Source organism: Orbicella faveolata, unplaced genomic scaffold (genome assembly GCF_042242905.1).
Source record: "Orbicella faveolata isolate gen_17 unplaced genomic scaffold, um_ofav_v1 contig_1, whole genome shotgun sequence".
In the NCBI taxonomy this organism is placed as follows: domain Eukaryota; kingdom Metazoa; phylum Cnidaria; class Anthozoa; order Scleractinia; family Merulinidae; genus Orbicella; species Orbicella faveolata.
The window spans coordinates 11,857,039-11,874,839 of record NW_028301536.1 but is presented as its reverse complement, the minus strand read 5'-3'; the positions used below and the strand labels follow the sequence as shown (position 1 = coordinate 11,874,839).

Sequence of the window (17,801 nt, the reverse complement as noted above, 5' to 3'; positions counted from 1 at the left end):
GTGCAGCTGAATCATGGGGGGTTAAACTATTAAAATACTTGAATCAGAGCTCAAATGAAAGCTTGTTTGTGTGATTCCCTTGCTTCCTCGTTTCAACATAATATATTAGTCAATTCCCCCCACAACGAAAAAAACACTGGCGCAAGTGAAGGAAAATTTGTAAAACACTGATATATCTAAAACAAAACACAAGTAACAAACGCTATGTTCCTCGCGCATAGCTTTTTTGTTAGGACACGTAGGTGACCATAGGGCATTAATTCAATTGTACTGAAGTGAAGTTCATCACCTGGTTTCTGACCCGCCAGAATCTACCACCTGACTCGAATTATCCAATGGGAACGCCCTAAACTAAATTTAGTTTTCCCTCAGTACTTCTAGTAATATTAGCATACCTCAAATGATCCTGGGTCATGGACAGAAGTCCTACATATCACTTCCGATGACGTAACTCGTACAATGGAACAAAAGTTAGCACCAATCTTCACAGTGGTACGGCCAGGGACTGGGTCAAACCCACTTCCTTTGATTGACAGTTCCGTTCCGCCCATGATGCTTCCTTCCGTCGGCGTTATACTCAACAGGATAGCGAGGCTGTCAATCACAGGCGATGCCCCGGCCTCGAACATGGCGAATCCTTCAGCCGCTACATGAATTTTCACATCGTGTTTTCCCGCCACTACCGAGCCAACCCGACACGAAGCCGAGTACTCCGAAGATGACGTTACTGTGCAGGAGCTGTTTCCGATCTTTATGTCCAAATCCGACGCTTTGCTCGGGAGTCCGGATCCGTATATGCGAATAGTGTTATCGTCTCCGACAATAGCCGACGGTATTAAGGAATCTACTCTGGGAGTTTTGGCGGCTGAGTAAGTGAACATGCAGCTGGAGGCACAGTTGCTTTCCACACCATGGACTCTAACAACGACAGGAAGCGACTGCGGTGTACTGGTGGCGGCTGTCTGGCATTTGATCTGAGTATAGGAAGATGATAGAATTTGACATGGAGCTCTGCCGATCCTTACATCAGGATTAGGAGAGAAGCCATCTCCGTTGATAGTCAGGATCGAGCCGCCCATCATGGAACCTGTCTGTGGAGATACGAACTGTACTGTGGGCAGCAGGCTGAATGAAGAGTTTAAGCTGTTCTCTATTCTAATGGCGGCATATCCTCTGTTATTCACTCGTACGGAGACACTATGCAGTAGACCTAAAAGAAAAACAATGAATGTATACAACAATGATTAACTTCAATAAAAACGTAAGTTTAAATTATTAAAAAAGTCTTTTAAAGAAAACACTCAATGGACCAAGAGAAATGAGACATGAGCAAAGATGCACATATAATCTCATCTGAAGCCCTTAACCGTCAATATCACCATAATTATGTTCTTCTTCCCAGACTTCATACAATCTGTATAACGTCATATGCGAGATAAATGTCAAGAACAATTACAGAATGTCAACTTACCAGCACTTAATTGGTTTCCTGTGGACACTACGCAAGTGATTTTATCCTCTGCAGAGCTTTGAACCACACAGTCACTGGAGCCGATTTTGACCCCGTTCTGGCAATTAGCAAGTCCAAAGCCTTTGCCTTTTATGGTGACGAGGGTTGAACTGCGTCCGTTGTTTGGCATAATTGACGTCACTTCCGGTGTACTACATTTCCAAAATGAGAAACTTAAGAAAGACGAGTTGTTTGGTAACGCAGGGTCTGAAGAAGAGCATAGTGGGATAGCACTAGTCACGCCCGACTGACAATCAGGAGAACTAGAAGCCGTGGGCTTCACAGCTGATAAGTTATAAGGTGCCTCAACTCCTCCAACTAACACCTTAACGTCATGGGACTTGGTCTTGAAGCCATTCACGATCACTTTTCCTTTCATGACAATAGCTCCATAAGGATCCACTGCACCGCTTGAATAGAAATAAGTTCCTGGCATGTTAAACTGCTGACTGTAGTTACCGCTTCCACCGCGGGCACTCTTGAACCCTTTCCCGTCATATTCTGAGGTAGACGAGTCACGTGTCTGCTGCACACCAAAGCGTAGGCCAAATAGCTCAGGGCTCGTCCATCTCCACTGAAACAAAAATTACTTCATTAAAAAATTATTAATAAATATTAAAAGTTTAGTACATTATTATTAACTTTAATGGTGTGGTATTGCAAAGTTTTAGATACATGTACCGTTTGCCGACTTCACCAGAATTCTGTTCAAACACCTCAATACGCTGCCGCTACAAATGTTTGCTTCGCCGGGAACAAAAAAGTCAGGCGTGATCTTTGTTTTACTCAACAACAGCTTTCAAAATGTGTCTCTGAACACGTCATTGGTTCAATGAGACTCAAACTGGTGATTTAGTTGGGTAGAGCGCGCGAGTCGCGAAAACAAGCGGCAAAGCCGCGAGGAGCCCAGACCACTCTCAGCTTCCGCGCTCGTCTTTGCGTATCACGCCGCTCTATACGGTCCTCTAACCTAACCAACTAAACCGCCAGCTACGCAGGCTAGGCTGTTCCTTATGTGCCAGCCGCGCTTAGAACTCCTGTTCGTTGATCATCCTATTTGCTGCTGCAGAGATTCGTTATGAGATTGACTAGACTGGGTTGATGTGTTCACACTGTGTTTCCATTGCTTTGTTGCACTACATCCAGCTCTAATTTGCTCCATGTTTAGCTTACTTCAGTCATTAAGAAGCCAATCTAGTTCGCAATGCAACACATAACTTCGTTAGTCGTTTAAAGAGAAGTTCTGCTACATCATTGACTTCAAAACAGTTACACAGTAGTACCTGAACAGAGTCGCCAGAGTTTATCACAATGGTCTGAGGATTCCAGGCGTAACCAATACCATACTCTGAGGAAAAATACACATGTCAAAATTACAGTTCAAATACTGTCTACGAAGAACCTTTAAGGTAACAAAATCTAATTACGCGAAGCAGAATCAAAGGGTATAATCCTGAGACACCAGCAAGCAAAAGCTCAAGCGAGCGAAGAAACTGAAATCGGGAAAGAAAGTCAGCTTCCTCTCGTCGCTAACGTTTCGCATTTTATATGTATGCTATGATAAACGTTGGCCACATAATTTCCTAATTGCTTGAGCTAAAAGTCTAAAGTCTTACTCGGGTGGATTCCAGTGTTGTCCACATTGTGAGCCGTAGACGATGCTTCCGTCCTGCACATGATGTTTGTGCTTCTACTTGACAGGACTTTGCAGGGAACATCACCAACATTTACTGTAATTGCTGAAGTGTTATCACTGAATCCACGACCAACAAGAGTCAGAACTGTTCCTCCAAACACAGAGCCGTGCCCAGGAGAGATGCCGCTCACATACAAGATGTAGTTGAACTGTGGTGGTCTGGAACGTAAGCCGGCTTCTACAGCACACCCAATGCCTTCTACACAGACTAGCACGTCATACATCCCAGGAGCACTAGCAGGAGTGGTGCATTTTATAAGCACGTCGGAGTACAAAGTCACTTTACATGGATGAGGACCTATTTTTACCGTCCCTTGTTGGGACCCAAATCCTGTGCCGTGGATCATTAACTGTTCACCTCCACTGACACTGCCTTCTGAGGTACTCAGTGATGACACTATCGGAGTCATTCCAGAGTCGTACCAGAACGCGTTCAACATCGATCCAACTTCACTGCCGACCGCGACATTGACACTTGCGTTACTTGTGTCATGAGATGTCGTGACACACGATATTTCTGTCATGGTGACATTAACTATGTCACAGATGGAGTCACCGATTGTCACACTGCTATCATTAGGTGTCACGCCAAATCCGTTCCCTGTTATAGTAACAAGCGTTCCTCCTCCAATACCTCCCCTGGCTGGTTTGATACCGCTTACACTTACTTCATAAGTAAAACTGGCTGGTCCACTTGAGGGCTTTGCAAATCCCTTATTTCCAATTTTCATGACAACATCATGCGATCCGCCAATTGACTGACCAGCGGTACACTTAATTATAGTTTCATTAGAGCTTGTCACGTGACAGGTGGTTGCACCAATGGTGACATTTACTTCCTGTATATTGGAGCTGAAGCCACTTCCGGTGAGTGTAATTTCGGTTCCGGCAGTTCCTTTTTGTGGTGATATAGAGGTGAGGGTTGGAGTGTCCGGGGATGAAAATGTGAAGGAACATTTTCTTTCGGAACAGCTCGATGGAATATTGTTCATCGTGACTGTCACCTAAAATGAATGTAACAAATATCTTGTAACGGAGCAATCTTAGTGTTATTAACATGAATCTTGAAACCTGATGGCAAAAATTTTGTGGCTCCATAGAAATTCCTTTTCCGTCAGATTGTCAGCTTAAACCTAAACCTAAACGCTCCAAGCATTCACTTACAAGAAATGTTTCACTGTTAGTTAATTTGTCGAACTAGGTTTGACTAATCAGAGTCCGATATTGTGCCTTTCTCGACTAGTTGGCTATCTTGACTTTGTGCCCTGGTTGGTTCTTACGCTCTTTGTGTTTTTGTAATTAGCCAGATGAGAACTGAGGATTTTCTTAACGTTTTAATATAAATCTAAGACCGCCCCGTTCGTATAGAATTGTTTCATACCTGTGGCTCGATTTCTGCCACTCGCAACATGTCACCTGGTATCGGTCTTAGGAACATTCCTCCATCATCGATTGTGACAGCTTTCATTGACACGTTGTTTCCTGTCAAACCGGTTCCATTAACTGTCAGGGCTGGTTGATCTCCTCCTGTTGTGGCCCATTCCACTATCCAGTTATAGGACGCGCATGTGCCTACACGGCTGACGGTGACCTTACCGATGTTGAAATTGTTTTCGAGAATGGATTTGAACTCGTCTGCAGATACGTTAGCAGCGATACCTAGAAAAGGAATAAGAAATATTTAAATTTAGAGAACTACATTACATTACACCAAAAATAATAAACTGCGTCAATACTGTACCGTCTATTGAACACTTACATACTGTTGTAGTTGACCGAAATCTTGTCGCGATCTTTTCTTTTTTTTTTATAAAAAATCAACAAAACATATTGAAACTAACTTAGCAGATGCAACACGCTTCGCAAAGTTAGAAGGTGGTTTTCACCGTTACTGTTCATGTTTGTCGTGTAGCTAACTCATTGAATAACGGATTGTTTTTCCAGTCGAAGCACAATTATCTTAGATATACTGCCCTCTATACCTCTATAACGGTAAGCTCGAGAAGGTACCTTTAACTTTCTCATTTTCCAAGAAGATATCGAACGTTCCACCAACTGGAGGAGTTGAAGCTTGATCACGTGATACAACAATATTGCAACTCTCTGACGCGTTGACTGGTCTAAATATCGCCTGGTCAGATGTAGCGTTACCACTGACCACGGTGGCTTCTGCAATCTGCAGGAGTTCGATCCCAGTCCCGCAAGAAGCGGGAGTTAGTGAGACAGACCAAGCTCTTGGTCCTAGGCTCTGCACGGTCACATCTTCGAGTATGTTATCACCAGGCTCGGCAGCAGGAAGCAGTCTTTGTACTTGAACAAATAGAAAATGAAATATTTAAAGTGAGTCTTGAAGAAGCCAGAAAATAACAAGAGCAATTAATGTATGAAAAAACCTACCCATTACAGGGTCCCTCCAGATGAAAACGTCGTCAATATAAAGGTCCACGCCTGCATCACGTGTCACGCTGATGAGCTCCACGTAAACCTTATAGCGTAAGTCGGCCTTGATATAAGCATCATGTAAGATCTGATCGTAAACATTCATGCACAGTGAATTCCATTTCTCATCCGGGACAGTAACAATACTGTACTTCCGCCATGATCGCCGGTCAGCACCGGACTCGTCTGTGTATGAGATACGAAAACTGATGAAGTCTTTCATCTTTCCTTTGTATGAAAAACAAAGCTGTCAAATGAAAAAGAAAACAGCAAAGATTAGGGCTCGTAAACGTTGATATAAAATGTGACAAGGTTGGTGTCGGGTTTGCTACAGAGCTAGAAAGAACAGATAGTCGAAACTACTTTTGCCATCTCTTTAATGAACAGATCGTAGTCCTTGGAGAAGAAAAAATGCTTTGCAATTTTTGCACCATTTTTAGTCAGAATTCAGTTTTAATCTTTTCTGGTATTGATGACAAGCATACAGTTACTCAGACTAACTTAAGTGACGCATTAGTTTCACGGCAACATAAAGCTTTACTGTGAATCCCGAAACTCATCCATGACAAGTCACAAAATTACGAACGCCAGAATGCGAGATGAACTCTTAATCTCAGCACGTGCATTGCGAAGTGAAAACTCGCCTCACTCGTTTTGTGCCTCGTGTTGCTGGGTAAGCAACCTTACAGAAATTCTCCAAGTTATAAATGGAGAGATTCAGTTCTTTTTCGTCGTAGCCTACATCTTTTTTAGCCTCAAGTTATTGCAACATTGAACAAACACGAACCTGTTGGTATCTTGTTACGTCGTAGCCTCTTAAGACTCTCCCCCACATATCTTTGGTCTGGCCGCTATAGAATATATATTGAGGATTCTTCAAGGAGAACCGACCACAATGAGGTTTTGATTTGAAGACTCTTTCACCCCATTCAGGGCCCTGCGACGAACTCTCAAACCCGTTATAATAGTAGGCTTGTCCGGGTGGAGTCTGGTAACTACAGTACCAGTTTGTCATGTTTTTTAGTTGTTGTTGGATGTCGTTATCTGATGCGTCGACGTGAATGCGTTCTGATGTTCTTCCAGCCAGGGACAACTTGAACCAGTAGTTACCAGGAACACCTTGTTTAAGTGAAAAGGAACTCTGTTGTCACATTGAATAAAAATAATCGTCAAATACTAGTAAAATAAAAATTCCTGGCAAGTCTGACACGGCGTTTCGTCTTGGCCAATAGACTCTTCTGGGCTAGACCTTTCAGAATCGATAAGATTCACATTAAATTACTCTGTTATAATGCATTCATGTACAAATCGGTTTGTCGTAAAACCAAAAACAAATCAGTTACTTGCCGATAAATCAGACTACTCAGCCAATCTCAAACCTTAGTAAAACTAAAACCAAAACCAAAGAAATTGCCTGATAACTTTCTTTACTCAATTAAAAACCGCTCTATCTAGCTCCGACTACTCCAAATATAAAACCGTACAATTCAAACCAGTCGTAGAACCTTAAAAAACCAAGGCTAAGCATCTGCAATGTTTTATCAACAACGAACAACGAGACGTAAAATGAAATTTATGTGAAAGTGTATTTGCAGGGAGGTTCGGAATACTGTATTTTCTGTTTGCTGTACAGTCTCGTATCGAGGTCCTAATGGCTCCCCACCCCAGCACCCCAGCGTAAACTGCTGACCAAGAAGCCGGAAGGCTCTGTATACGACACTTCTGTCAACATTTTACCTTTCTGTAAGCGTGTGATTTTAACAGAAGTCATATTGGATGTCACAGAGGTATAAAACAGCATTCGTGTTTCTTCAGGGTTCTTGAAGTAGAAGGTAACTCTATAAGCTGTGGAGTTTTTGCTCTTGATGAGCTCTGTCACATTTACTTTGCCTTGCTTCCTGACACTTGTAAGATTGTTGAGTGCTTGTTGAAGGGTTTCAGCGGTCAGATTGTTCATTGACACAGAAGTCGTGTTGACTCCGTCATAGCTTAGAGAAAACAAGTCGATGCAAACAGTAACATTTCCTATAAAATATACAACAATCTGGTATTAACATGAATCTGTTCCTTTGATCCTGCTACTTTCGCGTTACATTCACTAACAGTTGAACTTCAATTTCCCGTGGTGTAACTGCTCAGCGTTTCTGAACGATTTTCTGACATCCTATTTAATGGGTTGACTTTTAAGCTTATATTTCCGTATAATTGCGTTTTCTACGCCAGTTATAAATCGATCCAAGACCTAACTTGTGAAACTTTGTCTCCAACCAAAGCGAATTATTTCCCCAGTCTTGTTTCACAGCTGTGTTTTCTGTGCGTTTCTTCCTCAAACAAAAGGGAAATGTGCAACTTACCTTGACTTTGGTTACATGGTGTCACCTCTATTTCTTGGACTTCAAACATTTTCCCGTCAGCCCAGCTAGAAATGTTGATTATCTAAAAAGATATAGATGATGATAACATTTTTATTTTTTATGTGAAATCCTTCAATAGTTTTACTTCACGGGTGTTAACCATTTTTCAGGTAGCAAGCATTGATTCTGCACAACTCTCTCGACATAGTCTATTAGAACAAGAGGAACTGTTTAATAACAATTTAAAACTCGGTATCTATGCGTGTTTATATATTACATATCTTTACTTGAAAACTGTCGGTATAAATGAATTGCAGAGAAGCTGAATAGTTAGTAAGAGACACCATGAAAAATATCAATTAGTAGGAAGCTTTTCATAATGTTTTCAGAAGATTTTGCATCAAGTCTTACTTGCACTTCTGGATGTTTTATTGATTTAATAAGAATTTCTTGTTTTTCGTTCACTGCCGAACCAGTCTGCGAGTTCACGTAACGTGTTTTCTGCATTTTAACTCCAATGATCACGTGACTTTTCCCGCCATCCTGTACGTGCAGAGCCTCGATGTAGTAACGCTGTCCTTTCTTGAGAAAGAAAACCGCTGACTTCTGTTCGGGTGAAGCAGACCAGCTTGTTAACGGCTTGAGACAGGATGCGATTTTCGTCTGGAAAAAAAAGAAAAACGGAAATTTCGGCTTAATGTTCATTCGTTTCCAAACATTTTAACGCTGAAAAATCATTTTAAAAGAAGGTGCATTTCTCTAAATCTGCACTCTTCATTGTCGTTTATCGAGCACTCAGTGAATGAGATACTTGCTGTACTTAGCTGGCAATACCTTTCCCAATTCATGTCATTGATCAATCAGTCGATCAACGGAAGAAAAGAACGCTGTTGATCGTAATTCAGTATCAACCCCAAGACGCACAAGGCAAACTACAATAACTTACACCGTGGCCTTAATTTACAAACGTGTAACTTACTTTGCCAGCCGCAGATTCATTCATACTCAAGTACAACTCGGCCTGATCATCGGCTTGAATGTAGAACGTGTAGTTATTGTCCGAAGGAGGAACGAAGAAGCCTCGGAGGCGATCGCTGAATGACGTTGATTCACCAAACGAGGCCTGGGTTGGAGAGCTTGCCTCGGGTAACACTTCCGAGTGGTAGTCTGCAGCAGTCGTTTTCAGACCTCCGACGGCCGATACAGACAAGGGTCTGGTGCTAGTCCAAACTTCACGTAATAAACCACGTGATCCTGAGACATTCAAATTGGAGTGTGTCAGTGATTCAAACTCAAGCAGCTCAATCACTTTTCATTTGATGGAAGTATTGCCAGTATTACAGTCCCTGGCCATTATTAATTACATCATGTACAAGTAGTAAATTGAACTACGTTCACTGGAATCGTGCTTACCTGAATAAAAATCATATTTATCTGCAGGAGGAGCTTCCATTGTTTGGCATTTAATGGCGTCATTTTCCATCAATAGTATTTCACAAGGAACTCCTAGTAGAGAGAAAATAGCATTTGAACATAACAAATGGACTCGATTATAAATGACCAGGCAGTTATTAACCTTGATCAAGTCATGAATTAACAGTCTTAACATTACATAACAGAGTTATCTTCATATCTTAGGGTGAGATAACAATCCTCGTAGTCCATCTGGTATATGGTATGCAGTATAGACTCGCTCAAAATTGGCAAAGTTCATTTTACAAGTAGTACCTGCTACTTCAACTGAAACCTTGGTGGCACGCTCATCAAAACCTTTGCCTTTTATGGTGAGAACTGTTCCACCTGCCGTGCTACCAATAGAAGGACTGACTTCTAAAATATCTACGGATAAAAAGAGAGACATGAGGATAAATACTATCTTCAAATCAGTAACATCAGAAAGCTAATGTTACTGTCGGGTTTGATGAGCGCTTTGGAATATCCTTTGGTGGTATCAAAACCGCTCGCCCAGTAAAATGCTGGAGATAATTTTAAAAATAACAAAAGTTTCATTGAAAAATGAAACGTTTTGCCATTTAATTGACTGGGATGTAAAAAAAAGAGTAAGGCGAAACTGTAAGGAAATTTAATCAGCATATCACCAAAGGAAAATTGTTTGCATACAGTACAGCCCGGAAATAATGCACGCGCAAGAACGTCTTTTTGCGTCCGCAACTTCTCGTAGTTACTTCGGTACGCTTTCGCTTAAACCTAGCAGGCAGTTGCACAAAACTTCTTTCAATCGTGAGAAAAGCACAGGGTTTAATTGTCTTCTTGTTGATATTTTTTTCAAGCTCTTCTTCTTAAGGAAGTATTCATGGTCTCATTACGTCATACCTGCGTGAGTTTGGAATAGATAAAGCTTGTCCTGTGAATCAACTGAAATGACATCCTTAGACATCTGAGATCGCCCATATCCAGAGACTAGGAATGACACTCGCTGGGATCCTAAAGAAAATAGAAACACACTAATTTTTCCCATCCTCTGACGTCTTATGAAATTTTACTGCTGGAAAGAAGTCACAGCTTTTCAGCGTTAAGCTACTCGGAATAACTTCAGAAATATAAAGTTTTAACGCAAACGTTCACGAGTGGCGTGACCCCTCAGTTGTTGACGTACCGTGTGACTCTACTCGCAGGGTATCGTTGAAGGCAAATCGATGTTAAAATTCGATAAAGTTTAATAAGAGGTAAAATTTGAAAGGAAATTCAAGACATTTGATGCTTAGCCACTCATTTAAGGATGTTCGTTGCACTGCGTAATTCATTCAAGGGTCAAACTCAAATCATGCATCACAACATTCCAAATATAACTTCAATTCTTACCGATCACTGTGGATGCAGGCTTACATTTGATGTAACCAATCTTCGCCACGTTGTCTTCAATTTTCATCCCATAACTAAAAATTGAAAATTGACACAAGTACAAAAAGTTAACACAGGCAAAACGCGTGTTTTAGGAAGGTTTATTAATGATTTTGGAAGTAATTATGTTTCAAGTTTGTTGAGCTCAACAACTGGCATACGTAACGTGCTCTGAAAAAAACGTACAGAGTTCTTGACCACCATTTCCTATTGGTTCAATGTCCTATTTGAGTTTTTCCGCCTTTATTGTACGATTGTCGCTAAGACGATCAAATCTGAGAATACATTTCCAGGAGTGGATTTATCCTATAACATTAATTGAATTTCTTTTTTCTTGTGTAAGTATGTCGCGTTTAGTAAATAATAATCATTTATGTAGTTATGTACAACAACTGAGTATTTTATAGGTTACTGGATGGGTCAAAATCACAATGAGTCACTTCATGAATAACAACACTTCATAGCTTACAGTTGTTCCGTTTCTGGATCTTTTATCTCACAAAGACCCGCACCAGCATATATCCTGAAAGAAAAATCACAGACAACTGAGAAAACGAACTGTTACAGAACTTTAAATTTAACTTACTCCTCGTTAGCTTTGGTTGGAGGTCAATGTAACAAATGGCAAATACTTCGAAACCCTTATTAATTCAGCTGAACTATCACTTTATTATTTAACTTACTCTTAACTCCTTAGAATTCCATCAGCAATTTATATTAATAACACAGAAAATGTGGTTCTAACCTTGTAAATATGGTACTGTGTGTGTAGGATGCGCAAGTGTTCTGCGTGAACTTCTAAATCTAGTCAGTGTATCTGTAACCATTCAAATGAATGCTATGGAAAAGTACTGTAACGTCAGTGGTGATTTTTTTCCTCAATATTTTCCAAAGTTGAATGTAAAATTTTCTGGGGTAGTTTTCAATTCTGAGCTTTGCAGCCATTAAAAATTTTTAATTTGGCACAGGAGTAATCTGTGTTGTGCAAACATTTTGTGAGGGGAAACTGGGAAGAGAAATCGAAGTGGTTTCAGACTCTTTCCGTTGTGTACCTTTCAATGGTAGGCATGCTGGGGTCAAAGTCCTCTGTTTCCATAACTTGATCGGTAAACATCCTTCCACGTATTGTTAAAAGCGTCCCTGTGATGAAGAGTTTGGACATCAAACATCGTTTAGTAGCCGAGTTGTAAATGATTATACAATAAGTGACTGGCAGATAGACAAAGATTAAGGCTCTTACTGAGCAAAGACCTAAAGAATAGTTGAGCAAGCAAAACATTTCGCTCAACCACTTTATTTCACAGAGGCAATCCGCCACTGACAATAACGGTAAAGTGTTATTTTCTGTGATTAAACAACACACCTGTGAAACTATTTCAAAGAAACTCAGAAATACCACGCTGATAGTTTATAAGCACAATGCCAGACTGCCAATTTGGCAATCCGCCACTGACAATAACGGTAAATGTTAATTTCTGTGATTAAACAGCACACCTGTGAAACTATTTCAAAGAACCTCAGAAATACCACGCTGATAGTTTATAAGCACAATGCCAGACTGCCAAAGAACGAATACCCCAAAGGTCAAGATCAGGAGGCAAGAAGAAGGCAGCTCGGCTAGTCTTAAAAAACATTTTACAGAACACGTTTTATTTCAAGCTGTACTATGCAATCCTGTTCAGCTTTCGCCAGCCTTACTAAAGCCTTTTTGACTTGCTCGTATTCTATCTACATGTAGTTTCTTTTTTCAATTGTTTTAGTTCGTAATTAATGGGTTCTGCCTATACTATGCCTGCAGCTAGATTTAACATGGAATCTCTAGTAAGAAATTTAGCGCCGTATTATCTCTAAGACCAGGGAAAATTAGTTCATAAGGCTGACAAAATAAATGTTAGATCGCATAGTGCAAGCACTTTGATCGATTGGCAAGCAATGATATATGTTTAGCACGCGCATAGACTGTCATTAAACTCGAAACTCGAGTTTTTTATCAGCAAGTCTCCATCTATAACTATAACCCATTGGGTTGTTTACAAAAAACACTGAACCCTTCCAAATTTGGTGGGAAGCATACTAGTTTGAATAACATCCTAACAAAGGTAAATGACAAACGTTATGAATAAAAATAGCAAGCATGCCTGATGGTTGTGTAAGTCTTGGGTGAGCCTCTATCTTCCTCGAGCTACAATAGGCAATGAAATATTGAACGCTTTTGAAAATTTTTTACATTGTGCGCTTCTGATAGATTCGGGAACTCATCAGCGTCTCGGTCGATCAGTATTTTCAGAAAAGTCTAACACAAATGAAATTTATTCTACAGAGATATTTCATCCCAGAAATATAACGGAATCTTAAAAGAATATTTGAAAATAATTCTACGTTGCACTGACACTGCGCGTTTTGTGTGACCCGTCGTGCGCTCGGGTGCGATTTTAGCGCTTGTTCGAGCTTTTTGTTCGCTTATGAACCCTTATGTAGTCAACCAGACGAATACAAATACCAGTTTTAATGTCAATACAACGTTTATCAAGCAATTTCCAAGGTAGTTATAGTTTTTCTCCCCGAAATTTGCTGGTCAATAATTAAGTGCAGAAGAGTTTCTTTTCTTGCTTAGGAATGCGCTTGGTGAAGGTTACCTGCTGTTCTTCAAGATGTCGCTTCAAGTGGATACCATATGTGTTTTGACAGTAATTAAGAACGCGTAACATTTGGCACCTAAGTTTCACAAACATATTTTAGGTAGAGTGATATTACAAAATCGGTGAAACAGATACCAGGCACTGTATTAAACACCGCTTTAACATTTTTGCCTTTTGTTTACTTTTTGGTAACTAGTTAAAGAAGATTAATTTTTGTTTCAGGAGTTTTATGAGATCACGCTAGCAATAAAGCGAATATTGCTGACGAAGGAAAATTACAATGAATCCAAAACTACTCCAGGGGTCCCTTTTTGCTACCTTACAAACTATCAGACTGAACTTTTCCGCAAAGGGAAATTGGACTGGTACTTGGCTGTAAAGGCCAGTAAACAGTGGAGCCGTTAAGTTACTTTTGATTAAATTAGTATGCGCATAATTTGTTACATTCGTTTCCATCAGTTTTCAAACTGCACAGAAATGAAAAAGCTACAAATACTCGTTCACAACCTGTTTATGGAATTCGGATAATTTTGGTTCTGCTCTTTTTATTCATAACACCGCAAAGTTGACTTACTTGTTAATGGATTTTTCCGATGGAGTTCTGAGTTCCTTTAATCTAAAAACTAGGGCCGAGTACAAGAAATGCAACGAGTGTCCCAGAAATAATGACAACAAAACTAAATTGCCTTGAATTGCGCCTACCTGGCAATTCATATCTTGGTCTTAATGAGGTAATTGTAGGAGTTCTGTCCTCGGTATACTGAAAAAAAAGGCCGTGTTGGATACATCACTCTGATAATGTAAGGGAGTTCGACTCTTAGATGCACTAAGAGTTATCTGCTAGTTAATTGAAATGGTTGCAATAAATCAATCCATATTCAGGTTGATCTGTGATGATGCTAATTCCTCAAGACTTAGAGAAGGAGGATTTGATCCGCAGAAGCAAGACTGGTTTTTGCCTCAATAGCATTTTCTTCATCTTGTAGTTTAATTAACTGCTCAATATTTTAGATGTACTTTCTGACAAACTGTAAGCAGGTAAGCGAATAGCTGGTTTACAATAGCTTTCATGTGTTATAATCATTAAACAATTCATAGTATTTGAACTGAAAGAAGTGATCCAAACTTGAAAAATCCCATACCTTAAACACACATTCACCTCCACAATACGCTCTTCCATCACTGTTATCCAACCACTTCCCATCCACCAACACTCTTATGTTATAACTGTCTTCTCCTGACAATGAGGGTCTTTAAACGACAAAAATAGGTTCAATTGATGAGATCAAGACAGAGCTACAAGTTATGCTAGTTCACTTGACAAAGCGATTATACAACATTATCTCCTAAAAATATTTCGTCTACTGGATCACGGCAGTAAATCACCACAAAAGAAAATTGTTTATAATAACCTTTATTTTAAGACCGTTCCTATGAAACCAAAAGTTAACTCTAAGCTCGTAAAACTATAAGTTTTGTTCTTCCAGACAAAGAACATTATACTTCTCGCTATAGGGATACAACATTTAGACAGTTCACCAACCTTGTCAGACAAGCGATTTGATACTGGGTCGTGTAATACGTTATGACGTCACAAGGTACGATATGGGCACGCGACACTGACACAAGGGTGATGTTATTGCCCAATTCCTTTTGAAACTCGTTAAACTGGTCCTCTGCAAATCCTAAAACAGGAAAAACCAGTCAAAGGCTTATTATGTATGAGAGTAGGTCAGAGAAGGAAGTCTCGGCTCTGGAGTTCAAACAATGGTGACGGGGTTTTTATGAGATGTTATTACGTTTCGTTCGGTTTACCATTCGGCAGCAAGTCTCAGCAAATATTTAACATGTTTTATAGTTTTCATATGGGTTTACGCTTTGGAGCGCCATTCCAGAACAATTAAGACTTCATAGACAACAAAAGCTCTTTTCTAAACCTTTAATTAATCTTATTGTTGTATGAACTTCTCTCTAATGGGGTTAATTATCCCTTCTGGAAAAACTCTTCAGTTCCTAATAAAAATGTCAATTTGTAATAATCTTTTTTAATTATATAAAACATGTTAATACACAAGGAATTAAACCTTCAAATACAACAAGTAATCATATCCGTTTTGATAAGTTGGTGGCAGAAGATAGCTTCAGTGAAGTTTATCGTTAAATGATAAAGAGGAAATTGACGAAAAACTCGAAAAATGTTACTATCAGTGGTTTGGAAAAGTTTCCATAAGCTTATCTCGTAAAAACAGTCTTAATTCAAGTTCTATAAAGCTTAGCTTAATTCCTTGCCATGGCCACAATTAACGGCTGAAATCTTAAGTGATAAGTGACAGAGGACTTTATACCTCCAGCTCGACACGTGTACAATACATAAGATGACAAAACAATGAAATTTAATAAAACAAAAAGGCATAAGGCAATAAACCATGTAAGCTAATTAATTTTGTAGTCATGCATCGATAGACCCTTCCAAGGAATCAAAATTTCCCAGCCATTTGCCACGTTTGCTTTCCGTCACTTCATTACGCGTACACACGAAGGGAGCGTGGGCGTTCGAGTGGAGTAAGCGTGATTCAAGGGCGTCTTACACGTGGTACACAAAAACGTGACCGTTTAATTAAGCCAAATTAATGGTTTTGATTTCCTGTTAAAAAGGTTGCTCTTCATCACGCGCGCGTAGACAGACATTGTCGTTTAACACTGGAATTTTTTTCCCGCGGTTTTATTTGCGTAAAGACATCGCGGGCGAAGCGCGATTCAGAGCTCAGCGCAAGTCTTTTCTGTGTAAAACGTGACCGTTTCTAAATTCTGGTAGTTCAATTTTATGTCCTAAGGCCAGATTCATGAAGACCTTTTAGATAAAGGTGTCTCGCAAGTATTGTTCGATTACAAAAGCCTATATCTGTTATAGAAAGCAATGCTTTGTGCATGAATTTAGCCCCTGTTCAGTATCAAAAGATGGCTACAATAACTTGTTATATAACATTGATAATGTTGTTTATCATCTTTCTTGCCACTACACTTCACTGACTGAGTTGACTGCAACACTGACACAATAAATAGCCTGATTTGAATTCCGCTCGAGTGCCGGCCGGTGAAAACAGATCCATGATTCGAGCTTTCCAACGTTTTTCACGTGCATTCTGCAGTAAAATGACGCGTCAGTGACTTACGACTTAGAAAACCACCCCATTCTTTTGAGTTGGTGAAAGATTGAAATCTCAGTTTTAGAAGTTAAAGCTGGAATTATCAGCCCGCTCATAAGGTTTCATATCTTTGTTATGACCCTGTCGGAAGTGTAAGTCAATCTCTTTTAAATCGCTCGGCAGCCTAAAGTAAGATCCTGGAGCTGATATTTTCTAAATGCGTGAACACTTTGGATCAATAAGAGGCGGTTTGGTTCATGATATATTGAGACGGTACGTTTACACAGACGAATCCAGATGGCCGGTTCGGATTTTCGAAAACCAACACTACACGGGGGTTATAATTTCCATTGTTAACCCTCTCTTAGCTTTGAGTGCTATTGTACACAAAATATCTGAAAACTGCTCTGTACCTCGCAGCACTCTAACATAACGTACGCTAACTCGAAACTTGAAATCAGAGTTAATTTGCCTAAGACAATAAAAGTGAACAGTTTTGATTCACAGTTTTAGGCCCCAGATGGAGGGCCGGCAGCTATGGAAATTTGTGGCCTACCTTCACCATGTATTGTTAATTTTGTCCCTCCTTGCAAACTTCCAGTATTTGGAGTTATCTTTGTTACCCGCCCACCTGAAAAATGAAGCATGTTGATCGATTAGCTTAAGTACTGGTCTTTTTTCAAATCGTAGAACTGTAAATGAACATATAACACCAATTTTTGAAGAATTAGACAGAAGGTAGAACAAGTTACCTTGAGCTACGGCGAGAGCAGAGAGCAACAAAACAGCTACAGCTTGCAGAATGCCCTCGTCCGGTTTTTTCATCTTGCAGTGAAAGCAAAATCGGGAAAATACTCTCGAGTATGTCGTGTAATGTCTTCTCCGGCTGAAATCTTCGCTGTGTACTTAATTTATAAAATCGTGATTCAAAGACTGACAATTCAGTCACAGCTTAGTAAGCAATTAATAAACCGTGGCTTAAAGGTCAAATCCAATTCTGCGATCACTCGAACAAATCGCTTTGCAGCGAAATCAATGAATACTGTGTCCTGTCCGGGTGTAGTCAATTCTGGTGACATAAGTCAAAGAGACTAAGGTATATTGCCAAAGGATTTATATAGACCGGTGAAGTTAAATTCGATCCTGTTTACATTG

The 17,801-nt window shown here is 39.9% G+C and overlaps 1 protein-coding gene across 4 annotated transcripts in view; it reads right to left on the bottom strand.

Annotated features, from left to right (window-relative positions):
• Positions 1-17,765, bottom strand: part of LOC110046836 (fibrocystin-L-like) — a 46,427-nt gene extending 28,662 nt beyond the window's left edge. For 2 of the 4 annotated variants that reach the window (XM_089289304.1, XM_020752550.2), the window contains exons 1-23: positions 17,399-17,764; positions 17,203-17,277; positions 15,044-15,185; positions 14,643-14,751; positions 14,203-14,260; positions 11,914-12,001; positions 11,331-11,384; positions 10,823-10,896; positions 10,334-10,444; positions 9,728-9,838; positions 9,413-9,505; positions 8,979-9,253; positions 8,411-8,662; positions 8,000-8,081; positions 7,383-7,670; positions 6,433-6,764; positions 5,604-5,892; positions 5,217-5,516; positions 4,588-4,865; positions 3,127-4,210; positions 2,794-2,858; positions 1,472-2,084; positions 396-1,210 (exon numbers count right to left, since the gene is read on the bottom strand). In XM_089289304.1, coding sequence (XP_089145430.1) covers positions 396-1,210; positions 1,472-2,084; positions 2,794-2,858; positions 3,127-4,210; positions 4,588-4,865; positions 5,217-5,516; positions 5,604-5,892; positions 6,433-6,764; positions 7,383-7,670; positions 8,000-8,081; positions 8,411-8,662; positions 8,979-9,253; positions 9,413-9,505; positions 9,728-9,838; positions 10,334-10,444; positions 10,823-10,896; positions 11,331-11,384; positions 11,914-12,001; positions 14,203-14,260; positions 14,643-14,751; positions 15,044-15,185; positions 17,203-17,277; positions 17,399-17,471 — 5,661 coding nt within the window. In that variant the 5' untranslated portion in view covers positions 17,472-17,764. Of the gene's footprint in view, positions 1-395; positions 1,211-1,471; positions 2,085-2,793; positions 2,859-3,126; positions 4,211-4,587; positions 4,866-5,216; positions 5,517-5,603; positions 5,893-6,432; positions 6,765-7,382; positions 7,671-7,999; positions 8,082-8,410; positions 8,663-8,978; positions 9,254-9,412; positions 9,506-9,727; positions 9,839-10,333; positions 10,445-10,822; positions 10,897-11,330; positions 11,385-11,913; positions 12,002-14,202; positions 14,261-14,642; positions 14,752-15,043; positions 15,186-17,202; positions 17,278-17,398 lie in introns of those variants that run through there. The other 2 variants (XM_089289310.1, XM_020752552.2) reach the window with 2 other exon arrangements.
• Between the last annotated feature and the right edge of the window lie 36 nt (positions 17,766-17,801).